The sequence below is a fragment of the Lichenostomus cassidix genome, chromosome 23 (assembly GCF_008360975.1).
Source record: "Lichenostomus cassidix isolate B80296 chromosome 23, HeHo_3.0, whole genome shotgun sequence".
Taxonomy (NCBI): Eukaryota; Metazoa; Chordata; class Aves; order Passeriformes; family Meliphagidae; genus Lichenostomus; species Lichenostomus cassidix.
Genome location: NC_139503.1, coordinates 1581292 through 1593011, shown reverse-complemented (window position 1 = coordinate 1593011; position 11720 = coordinate 1581292). Strand labels below are relative to the sequence as shown.

At 63.1% G+C, this 11720-nt stretch overlaps 1 protein-coding gene across 12 annotated transcripts in view; it reads left to right on the top strand.

Annotated features, from left to right (window-relative positions):
- Positions 1-1452: 1452 nt before the first annotated feature.
- MACF1 (microtubule actin crosslinking factor 1) overlaps positions 1453-11720 on the top strand; it is a 134720-nt gene continuing 124452 nt past the window's right edge. For 5 of the 12 annotated variants that reach the window (XM_085081255.1, XM_085081261.1, XM_085081253.1 and 2 more), the window contains exon 1: positions 1467-1701. In XM_085081255.1, coding sequence (XP_084937381.1) covers positions 1482-1701 — 220 coding nt within the window. In that variant the 5' untranslated portion in view covers positions 1467-1481. Of the gene's footprint in view, positions 1702-6444; positions 6628-11720 lie in introns of those variants that run through there. The other 7 variants (XM_085081256.1, XM_085081243.1, XM_085081262.1 and 4 more) reach the window with 4 other exon arrangements.

Here is an 11720-nt window from a genome sequence, read left to right as displayed (position 1 = left end):
GGGCCGGGCCGGGGGAGGTGCCGCGGCGGCGGGAGCGCACGGCGGGGCCGGGAGCGGCCGGACCGGGAGCGCACGGCGGGGCCGGGCCGGCACCGGGAGCGCCGCGTCCTGCCCGCGCCGAGTCGGTACCGGAGCGCCGGCGGGGGGTGAGCGGGGCCGGGGCTGCGGGCAGGGGGGTGCGCGCCGGGGAGGGACCGGGGAAGGGCGGCGGATGGAGCGGGGATGGGCCGGGGATGCAGCGGGGAGGGAGCGGGGAAGCTCCGGGGATGGAGCGGGAAAGCGCAGGGTCAGAGCGGAAGATGAGCGGGGGATGAAGCGGGAAGGGCAGGAGACAGAGATGCAGCGGGGATGGAGCGCGGAAGGGCGGCGGGCGGGGATGGGGATGCGCCGGGAATGGGGGGCAGCAGCCGCCGGGGCTGGGCTGGAGCTGCGGGCACCGGAGGGTGCCGTGAGGAAGGGGTAGGACCGGGTGGGATCGGGGCTCGGGGGGGCCGCACCGGCCCCGTGTGCCCCCGCAGAGCCGTGCCCGCACCCCGCTGCCTCCCGCACCTGCTCCCCCCCTCCCGCGCCGCAAACCCGCGTCCAACCCCCGCAGCCCCCGGCCCTGCCTCTCCCTGGGCAGCGAACCCCACCCGGCCCCGCAGCCCCCCCAGCCCCACACCCGGGGTTCCCCCGAAAGCAGGGCGCGGGCTGAACCCCTCGGGGCTGCCGGAGGAGCCGCCGGTTTGGGCCGCGATTCATTTTTTCGCAGCTTTTCAATGGGGGGTGAATGACTCATGGAATCCTTTCTCCGTTTCTTTCAATGTTTTTTTGGGTCTCTTTGTTCCTGTTTTGCTGATTAAATGATGGGAATAAGGAAAGGCTCGGCGTGATGGAGGCGGCTCCAGCGCCGCGGCACATCGGTTGTAGGAGTCTCAGGCATTTTTTCCTGGTCGTGCTAGAGGACACAATGAGATTTATTTTAAATATGTCTCATGCAAGGTGCTTATTTGCCCAGCGTGTGTACACGGCACAGCTCAGTCCCGGCGTGCTCCAGAAAGCCCTACCATCTTCCCCTGCCATGATTAATGGGATTTTTAAAGCCATCCCCATCCTCAGAGGGGAAAAAGCTGCAGGTACAAAGGGCAGAGCCGAGCTGATGCTCCTTCTTGTACTGAGCACAAAGAAATCGAGCCCAAAAGGTTGGACTTGGCTTTGTGGGAGCGAACTGGGGGATGCCAGCTTGAGCTTTGCTGGTTGAGGGGCAGCAGTGCCACTGTCCCCATCCCTGGACACCCCAGCAAAGGGCAAACTGAGGCAGCGTCGAGGGCTGATTCACCTGGCCGAGAGGGCAGGGACACCCACAGTGGGATGATCCCTTCTCCAGCACCCCCAGCACCTGTGGCGGGGAGGGACCCGGTGTCACTCGCTCTCTGCTCCTTCTCCAGGCTGCTGCTGCCCGCGGGGACGTCCTGCCCGCCCTCCTGCCCGTGCCCTGGGCCATGTCGTCCTCCGACGAGGAGACCCTCAGCGAGCGCTCTTGCCGGAGCGAGCGGTCCTGCCGGAGCGAGCGCTCCTACCGCAGCGAGCGCTCGGGCAGCCTCTCCCCCTGTCCCCCCGGGGACACCTTGCCCTGGAATTTACCCCTCCATGAGCAGAGGAAGAGGAAGAGCCAGGATTCGGTGCTGGACCCGGCCGAGAGGGCTGTCGTCAGGGTCGCAGGTAAGGCAGCGCCTTGTTGGTCGCCTCGCGGGGATTCCTTGTGGTCCCTCGCGGTGACTGAGATGCTTTCGGGGTCATCCCTGTTACCCCACTGCTCCTCGGAGAGTCGGGGGATGGATGGGAAGAGGAGGAGAGGGATGGATGTGGCTTTGGTGGCCAAGGACCAGGGTGGTGGTTTGTCGCTGCCATGGCTTTGTCCTCTCCAGGCTCACTCCGGGCGGTTCATACCCCCAGCTCTGGGGTCAAGGGATGACTGGGCACCTCCAGCTCGTGGCTGGGGTGACATTAAAATGCTTAATTAAGGACTGAATGGCTCCTCGCTGCAACAATGCCCTTGGCTGAACTCCGGGGAGGAATTTGCCCGGGGAGGTTTGGGATTCCCGCCCGGGTGATGGAGCCGGGGCTGCTCCTTTGTGGTGCCATCGGCAGCTCCATCGCTGTGGCCATTGGGACACGCTGGTGTCCCCGTGTGGAGGGGACACTGCCCCGTGTGTCCCTTTGGCTGCCGTGCTGCTGCCCAAGCCGCAGCTCAGGGGAAGGAACAGGGCTGGGAAGGAGAAACAAAGACAGGGATGGACCCACCTCGGCCGATGGCTTCTCCAAGCGCCAGAGGGATGGAGGGGACCTTGCTCCAGGCTGGCTGGGCAGGGAGGATTGGGGAATCTGCTCAGGGCGGCGGCTGAAGGCTCCAGAGCCAGGATTTGGTTCTTCACTGGGGCCAAAAGGCCATCGGGGGCTTTGATGTGTGACTGCCGGGGTTTGTCCACATCTCCCGGCGCTCCGGGCGCCTTTGATCTGCTCCTGCCGGAGCAAACGGGGATTCAGCGATTCGGGGCCGTGCTGGGAGACCCTGCTGAGCCCTGGCCAGGCTGTTCCCGGCTGTTGCTCCAAGAGAAGCCTGAAGTCTGGCTTTCACATCACTGCTGGGGGTGGATACAAGGGTGACAAGCTGTGCCCAGTGCTGGGGACACAGACTGGGAGCACTGGGGAGCAGGGACAGCGCCTGGCACGCAGGCAGGTGCCACCAGGAGCCATCAGGAGTGGCTGTGGGTGCTGCTGGCTCCCTCCCTGCCTGCCCCATGGCACGGGGTGCGTGTGGATCCGGCTGCGCCGTGGTGCCGCTGTGCCATCCCGGGAATCTCGGGGCTGGAAGAACCAGTTGATTCAAATGATGGCTCTTGAGAATGCACCGTCTGGGGCTGGGATAGGCAAATGTGCAGGGTGCGGCCAGCCCTGCCCCTAATCCCAAATCCCTGGGGCTGGGAGATGGAGGGGTACCAGGATCCTGCCATGTCCGTCGCTTCTCACAGACCCGCTCTGCCCCAAAATCCCCATCCTGCTGCGTGCTGAGGACCCTCCCACACCCCAGGGATGGATCCTGCCAAGGCCCAGCCATTCCCCAGCTCTGTTTTCTGCTCCGGATGCCGAATGCTTGTCGTCACTCCGGCTGGATCCAGCCCGTGATGAAAGGCAGGGGGATGTCACAAAATTCGGTCTCATGCAGATTCCCCATTAAAAATAACTCGGGAGGTGCAGTGAGACAGTGCTGAGCTGGGAAAAAAAAAAAGAAGAGTTCGGAGACAGTTTTGTGTCACCAAGTTTGAAAATGAGCTGAAATATTGATTCATCTCCTTGCATTATTCAGTGGGAATGTCTGCAGGGCGCTGGCCGCCCCAGTGCCTCTTCCCACTGGGATCAGGCTTAGGATCAGGGATGGTGGCTCAAGGAATGTGCCCTGGGGGAACTGGCACCTCTCAGCGTGCCTGGGGAGCGGGTTGGGGGGCTTGGCTTTTTGGGATCCCCAGGAAGAGGCGACAGGGCCTGAGGATGGAGCTTGGGCAATTTTTGGGGCTGGGGAGCTCCATCCTGTGCCCACCATGGACCGTGTAGGGTCACACAGAAGGGTTGGCACCTTTGTGTTTTTGGGGGGACACAGGGATCTTGGTTTTGGGGAGACACAGAGATCCGGGGGCTCTTCTTCCTTGCTCTCCCACAGCCTCTGCATCCCTTCTGGCCATCAGAGCCGAGGAAAGGAGGACACAGCCGTGCCCAGGGAGGGCCTTGCGGGGGGTTGGGACACGCTGGCCAGGTCCCCAGGCAGCTCTGGAGCCGTTCCCTGCTTTCCTGGCATCTCCTTGGAAGGCAGCGGTGGGAGGGGAAGGGGGAGCAGGACGTGGAGGGTCAGAGTCCGACCCTTGGCCCTGCCTTGCTCCGTCTCGCTCCAGGCGCTTGGCAGAGGGTGAGGGTGGGCGGGAGGTGCCGCTTTTGGGGGAAAAAAGGGCTCTTTCATCCCAAATCTGCTCGCGCTTGGTGCAGCCAGGGCTGTTCTGCCGTGCTGCTGGGGCAGGAGGGGTTGGGGCAACCCGGGGTGCCGGGGGTGATGGACGAGGCGTCGCGGGGGCTTTCCAAGGGCTCTTTGAAAAGGTTCCTGGGAGTCCTTTGTCACCCGGGCGCGTCACCCGCGCCGCTGGCAGAGCCAGCGCTGGCTGAGGGAGGGAGCTGCTCTTCATCCTCGGGGCCATGGGAACAAACCCCCTTGTTCTCCGCGGCCTTGGGAGCAGCAGAGCCGGCGGCTGGCGGGGCCGGGGCAGGTTCCGAGCAGCATTCCCGCTGCCCGAGGAGGAATCGCCGAGTGCCAGCTGGCCGGCACAGATTTCTCTTTCCCTGGGAACGCGTTTTTGGGTCAGAGGGATGTGGCAAACGCGGGCACCTCTGCAGGGCTCTGCGCGGGGAGGCTCGGCGGGCAGAGCCGGGGGAGCCGAGCCGCTGTGGTCATTCCCAGGGGATTCTCCGGCCATTCCCAGCGGGATGCGCCGCTGCCTGGGGATGCTGCCCGGCCCTGGCACCGCTGGGCACAAAGGCTCTGCCACGAGGTCGCCTGGATGGAAACCCTCCTCCTCCCCACGGGGGCTGTGCCGGGGATGCGGCGGGGCACCGGCGCTCGGTGCCACCTTAATTACTTTTCCTAATTAAGGCGCCGCACTGAAAGGGAGATGCTTCCCAAGCCGGGATGAGGGGGGCGATTTGTGTAACCCCACCCAGGCCGAGGGCTGCGGGAGGAGGAGGAGGAGGAGGAGGAAGATGGAGGTGATGCCCGTGGTCCCTCTTCATTTCCTGGAGGGATGTGGGGCGCAGCCACCCCACCCCGAGGGGATCCGGGGGTCCCTGGGTGACGCTGGGGACACACAGGGTGTCTGTCTGAGCGGGATGGGGCTTTTCTCGTTGCCATGGTTACTCAGCCGGGCCCTCCAGTTGCCATGGGAACGGCGCATCGGGGTGAAAAAGCAACATCCTGAGATGGCCAAAAAAGGCCGGGATTTGCCCCAGTGGGGAGGCTGGTCCGGCGGGGGTCACGGCGAAGGGGGTGTCCTGTGGGCTCAGCGGGGGGGTGGGTGTTGGGGGGACTGGGTGTCCCCTGCCCGGGGACAGCCCCTCGTGTCCCTGTAATGGCTGTTTCCATGAGAGGCTCTGTCAGCTCGTCTGGGATTTGGTGGGGCTGAGTGTGGTTTCTGTGGATGTTGGGGTGGCAGGCAGGTTTGGTGCTGAACCCCATTCCCTTTTCCCCACGGGGTTTGGCTCTGCCCCACTGTCACCCTTGGTGGGATCCTTCCATCCCCTTCCAAGTCCCCAGGGACCTCTCAGGGACCTCATTTTCCTGCTCATTCCTCACCAGGTGATGCTGAGGGTCCCCATTGCCCCCCAGTCCCTCCAGGCAGTGCTGGATTTCCCTGGTCACATTCAGGAACCCAACCCGGGGATCCCCACAGACCCCCAGATCCTCCCATGCTGGAAGTAGGGTGGGGAGCAGCAGGACCTCCCTTTTGGGGGCAGCGGGACTGGGTGCACTGGGACGTGATGGAGTGTACTGGGATGAACTCACTGGGATGCACTGGTATCTACTGGGATGAACTCACTGGGATGCACTGGTATCTGCTGGGATGAACTCACTGGGATGTACTGGGGGCACGAATTGCCACTGGGGGTCTCCAGGTGACACCGCGGCACTGGGAGGTCACGGCATCACGTGTGTCCCCGCTGGGGAGTGTCATCCCCCGACTCCCAAGGTGTCACCCCTGGTGTCTGTCCCGCTCTCACCCCTGGGTCATCCCCTGGTGTCACTTCACTGCCTGTGTCGGTCGACCCCCCCGATGTTGTTTGTGATGTCACCCCCACTGTCACCCCCTGGTGTTACTCCTGGTGTCACCTCCACTGTGACCCCCTGGAGTTACTCGCGGTGTCACACCCACTGTCATCCCCGGTGTCCCTCCTGTTGTCACCCCCGTTGTCCCTCCCCGTACTTCCCCGCGTGGCCACCAGGGGTCGCGGCGTGCCCGGGGCGGGCACCAGGGGGCGGAGCCTATCCGGGGGTGTGGCCTCATCGTGGGCGGAGCAAACACGACCCGGTGGGCGTGGCCACGAGCGATGGGCGTGGCCACAGCACTGGGCGGGCTCTGGGGCGGGATGGGCGTGTCCAGGGGGCGTGTTCACATCATGGGCGTGTCCCTATCCATGGCAGTGTCCCCACCCATGGGCAGATCCGGGGCCGGTGGGGTGTCCCGGGAGCCATGGGTGGGTCTGGAGGCGTGTCCGTGTCGGTGGGCGTGATCCATGGGCGTGTCCTCGATGGGCGTGGTCATGTCAATGGGCGTGTCCTGTGTCAGTGGGCGTGTCCGTTCCCGTGGGCGTGTCGGTGCCGGTGGGCGGTGCCGGGGCGATGGGCGGCTCCCCGGGGCGGGCCGGTCCCGGGCGCGGCGCGGCGGAAGCAGCCCCGGCACAGACGGGCCCTGGCCGCGCCGCCGGCAGCTGCGCCCAGCCCGGGCACAAAGGCCGCCATGGCCGGCTACGTGCCGGGGCTGCTCCCGGCCAACCGCAGCCAGGAGAAGGAGTTCGTGCAGGCCTACGAGGACGTGCTGGAGCGCTACAAAGGTACCGAGCCCGCCGGGGCCCATCGGCCGGGCCTGGAGCGCACCGGGGCCGCCCGGCGGGGCTGAGCCGGAGCCTTCCCGGAGCTTTCCCGGAGCTTTTCCGGAGCCTTCCCGGTGTTATCCCGGTGTTTTCTCGGTGGCCCTGGGCGCGCTGCGGGTGGGATGCTCGGGGGGAGCATCCTGCGGTGTCCCCGCGTGGGGTGCCTCGCTGCGAGTGTCCCCAACGCGGGGTACCCGCGGCTGAGCGTCCCGGCTGTCCCCTGCGTGGGGTGTCCCGCCTTCCCGCGTGGGCTGTCCGGGGGCTCCGCGTCCCTGCGTGGGGTTGGTGGCTGCCGCGTCTCCCGCGGGGGCTGCCCGTGGGTTCAGCATCGCTGCGTGGGATGCCCGAGGGATGAGCCGCACTGGGGTGTCTGGGGTTCCTGCGTGGGCTGCTGGGCGCTCGGCAGCCCTGCGTGAGCTCCCCGCGTCCCCTGAGTGGTTTTGGCGGAGTTTTGGGGTCCCCGTGTCCCTTCCGTGGGGTGCGCAGCATCCCACCTGGGCGCCCCGCGGCTCGGAGCGGCACAGCATCCACCATCCCTGTGTCCTCACCCGCGGTGGCACGGGGTGTCTGGGGACCCAGCGTCCCCCTTCCGTGTCCCCACAGCCCCCCAAGCCGCCGGGGTCCCTCCCGGAGCCGCAGGCGGGCAGGGATGGAGGGCCAAGGTGCTGCCGAGGCCGGTGCCGGTACCGGCAGTGAGTGTGCAGTTTTGATGTCAGCGGCTCATCCCCCGGCAGCTGTGTGCGTTCCCATTCTTCTGCTTGTTATTATTATTTTTCCCTCCTCCCCGCCGCAGCGCTAGGTTTGTCCTGGAGCCCAGATTCCAGCCCCACAGGGCTCCCAGCGCTCCGGTTTGTAAGTTTAGCAGCCAAGTCTCTCTAAAGACGGGGATGGCCGAGCCGAGAGGAGCCAGGCGCTGTTTCCTTTTCCTTCCTGCCTGCGGAGAAAAGGGGAATAATGGATTCCCTGGCTCCCTGATCCAGGGGGTGCCACTCCAACATCCCAGAGGTGGGAGAGACGCGCAGCCTCCGCAGGGAGCAGGGAATAAAAACCTCGCCGGGTGCCTTGGAAAGGCGCTGGGAAACGTGACTCGGGCTCGTCCAAGTACTCGGCAAACTTTTTTATTACTGAAAAGCTGCTTTGATGTAGCTGGGTGCCAGCGCTGGCGTGGAAAGAGCTGCTGTTTGCATCGGGTTTGCTTTGTTCCGGGAGAGAAATGGAAATTCCAGTGCCTGGAATGCACTGGTCCAGCTGGGGCACCCCCTGGCACCTGGGCTCCCCTTGCTCTGGCTGTTGGTGCCTTCCATGAGCAATTGGGTCCTTTTGGGAAGGGATTTTTCTAGGGAATATGTGATTTTTTGCACTGGGATACGGTAGAAAGCTGGTGATAACTTGGAAATAACCCTGCTGGGTGCTGTTGGAGCTTGTTTGTGGTGTCGGGGAGATGAGTGTTTATGCTCCATAAAAGCTTGCCTTTGCTTTTGACCCCTTCCCAGCTCCCCCACCCCTCCTGGGACATCCCCCCAGGGCTGAGTGGGAGCCCCAGTTTGGGTTTTTTTGGCTCAGAACTGGTGGCTGTGTTGTCTGTTCCCTGTTATCCCCCGCTGCAGCTCCTGTAAACCGTTCGGTTTTTCCTGTCCAGAACAAGTTTTCCACTGGCTCATCCCCTCCCCCTCTTAATCCTGCAAAAACAGAGAGTTTTCACTGAAATGTGGCTGCTGAGGGCCGAGTGGGGAGAGCCATGGTGTTGGTGGCTGGCTTGTGGTGGTCACCCTGGACCTGCCACATCCAGGACCTGCTGCTGCCAGCAGCAACTCGCCAGGAGGGCAAGGAGGACACTTGGCACTGCCAGAGCTGCGACTGCAAATGCATTTCTCTCAGACAGCACCACTAAACACCCTGAAAAATCCCAATTTGAGCGGCAAGGCCTCTGCTGTCCAGCAAGCCAGGACAGGTCTGGAGACAAGGAGAGCACGGGAAGGATCCCAGAGCTGTGAGTCCTGATTTTCCCTGGTGAGCAGGAGTGAAGCAGCTGGCAGATCCCCGTGATTCCTTTCTTTCTAAGAACACCCACCTTCGGCAGCGGGGTGCCGGGGAGTTGTGCCGCAGCGCTGCGGCTCGCCGGGATGCTCCCCGTGCTGGGGGAGGAGGTTTGCATCAGAGCTGCGGGGGCACCCAGCCCTGCTCCTCGGGGGGTGGCCTGAACTGAGGATGGGGCTAAAAGCAGGGATTTTGGGGGTGGTGAGCCAGTGCTGCCTCAGCTTCCCTCATTCAGCATCCTCGGGGTTGTGCTGGCTGGGAAGAGCTCCACACCTGCGGGTTGGAGGTGACCAGAGCCACGACCTTCACCAGTCTGGCCCAGTTGGAAGCCAGCAGGTCAGTTCCCTGCAGGCAGCCAGCCACGGGGAGGTTTCCAGCCCCTCTTGCCTCATCCTGGCTCGCAGTGCCGCGGCACACGCCGGGACCTGCCGCTGCGGATCCCGGTGGGAATGACGGCGTCGGCGTGGGGGTGACGCCGGAGCTTTTGGGGACCTCTCTGGCTGCTGCCACCACAGGCAGGAAGGGGGGCCTGCCTGTCACCCTGAGTGTGGCCCAGCAGTTCCATTCCCAAGGTGACTTCCCATCGTGGTTTGGGAAGTGTTGACCCTCGCTGGCCACTCGGCAAACCAGGAGTCACTCCCTGGGATGTCCGGCAGTGCAAGGGTGCTGGCAGCTCTGCCAAGCTCAGAACACAGGTCATGCTTTCCCTGCTCACAGCGCTGTAAACATTAACTAATCAATCCCGGTGAAATCCTCTCTTTTTCGTAGCTAACTGGGATTTTTTGGGGGGTTGGGGGTAAAAAAGCTGGAGCTGTGGCATCTGAGAAAGGTTTTTTAGCTCTCAGTGCTCCGTGCTGCCCGGCACGTGGCCTGGCTTGTTTGGAAAGGGACAGCACAAGGTGGTTTGTCACCTTGTCTGAGTGACCTGGCTCCAGTTAGGGAGGGAACAACCTCCCAGTGACTGGAGGAGACCCTGGGGTGGACAGGGAAGGTGGGGGACCCTTGTATAAACCAACCAGGGTTCATTCCTGGTTGGATCTGGAGCTTTCCTGGTGGTACACAGCATTCCTGGCCATGCCCATCTCTGAAGAACATCCTTTTTTCTCATTTGAGTCTGGTCTTGTGCCACAACAAATGCACCTAGAGGTGTCTGGACCCCAATTCCGGGGACTTGGAGGTGCCTTGCTTGTTGAGCCAAGGGATTGGCTTGTTCCTTTTTGCAGGGGATTGCTGGGAGGTCATCCCACAAGGATAAAAATCACTCCTGGGTGGTGCTGAGTGGTGCACGAGGTGTCTGGTGGCACTGGTGGCATGGTGGTGACTCCTTGCTGGGGGAGAGGAAGCCCTTCTTCCTCTTCATCCCTGGGGAGGAGGATTGGCCAAGTTCCACTTTTGGAATGGAGAGTCCCTGGCTTGAGCAAGCGTGGGGGAAGCTGGGCTGGAAGCCATGGGATTTTCCATCATGGGGTGAATAATACTGATTTTTTGGGGGGGGGATGAGTGTGGGAGTCACTGGCCTCTCTGGCATGGGGGCAAAGGGGGACTCAAGGAGCCTGGAGCAGCCCTGGCTGTCCGAGGTGGAGCCTTCAAGGAGCTGTTTGACTGTTTTGGCCAGCAGGGAGGTGGGGCTGGTGGTGTTGCAGGTGACAGGATCCACCCTACCTTCGCAGTGAAGTCATCCCGAGGCCCAGCAATGCCTCCCGGGCTGGGATTACCTGGCAGAGAGGCAGCAGAGGCATTTTCCTCCCCCATCCTGCTGGCATCCCCAGCCACGGAATCAGCGGAAGCTCCGGCCGGCGTTGTCCTGCTGCCCTGCTGATGAACCAGAACCACGGCTGAGCTCTGCTCCCCCAGCTCCTCTTGGCTGCTTCCCCTCCTTTCCACGTGCTCTGGTCCAGAGCAAATCCCCCGGGAAGGCAGGGGTTGGGCACAAGGTGGCCGCAGCCGCGCTACCTCGCTGGCATTGTCATTGTCACCGGGCTGTGACCCGCGGGGTGTGCCGGATGGCTTTGATCTCTCAGCAGCCGAGCCTCTGGAAAGGACTGGGGCTGTTCTCCCCCTGCTGCATTCCCGTGGAGCCTTTTCCTTCCCGCCTCATGCTCCGGGGTGAAAGCAGAGTCTTTGACCTCCGTCTGCTGGTTCCCAGCCAACCTCCTTTCCAGGCTCGTCTCGCTTGTGTCAGCTAAGTTTAGACTGCTCTGGACATACCGTGGCTGATGCCAGTGGCAAGGAACCTCCCAGAGGGAAGTAAAACAAGAGGTTTTATTTAAATTTCAAGTGTCTTAACACCATTGTTTGAATACCCGGGTGATGAGTGCCTTTTTTATGGAGCTGGAATGGATAAATCCAGGCTGTGAGAGCCGCAGGTTCCAGTCACTCCTGTCTCATGCAGGGAGAAGCTGTGCTGGAGCTCAGGGAGGGTGTGAAGGAGCTGGGATCTCTGGATAAAGCTCCATCCTCCTTCCCTGAGGGGCTGTGAGCCCTTCCTGGCCTGTGGGCTCAGCCTGGCTGGTCCTGCATGGGGCAGTGTTTCACTGCCGGCCAGAGCAGGAGGGCTGGGAGTGGCGTGGGGTGGTGGGAAGATGCTCAGAGCAGCTGGGAATGAGTGCAGGGAAGCCCTGGGAAGGACCCCACACCCTGAGCTCTGATAATCCAGCCCTTCCCAGTGCTCTCCGTGGCTCAGCCATGCCCAGGGCGTCGCTGCTGTGGTTGGATCTTAGCAACGCCAGCTGAGTTTTCCAGGCAGGTGAGGCAATCTCTGCCCTGGGGAGAGGTGGTGCAGGGGTGCTGGCACACCTGGGATGGGGCTGGGAGTGGGGAGCACTAATTTTTGGGGCTGGTCACCTGTGATGTGACCGAGGTGAACCCTGCTCCATGGGTAGGAGCAGCACACTGGCTCCTTTCAGCAGCCCTGATTGCTCACACCTTCCCATCCCATCCCAGGGTGGAAACCAGCAGAGCCAGTGCAGGGAGCTGGTGTCCCCAGCTCCGTGAGAGGAACACCCCTCATCCCTGGT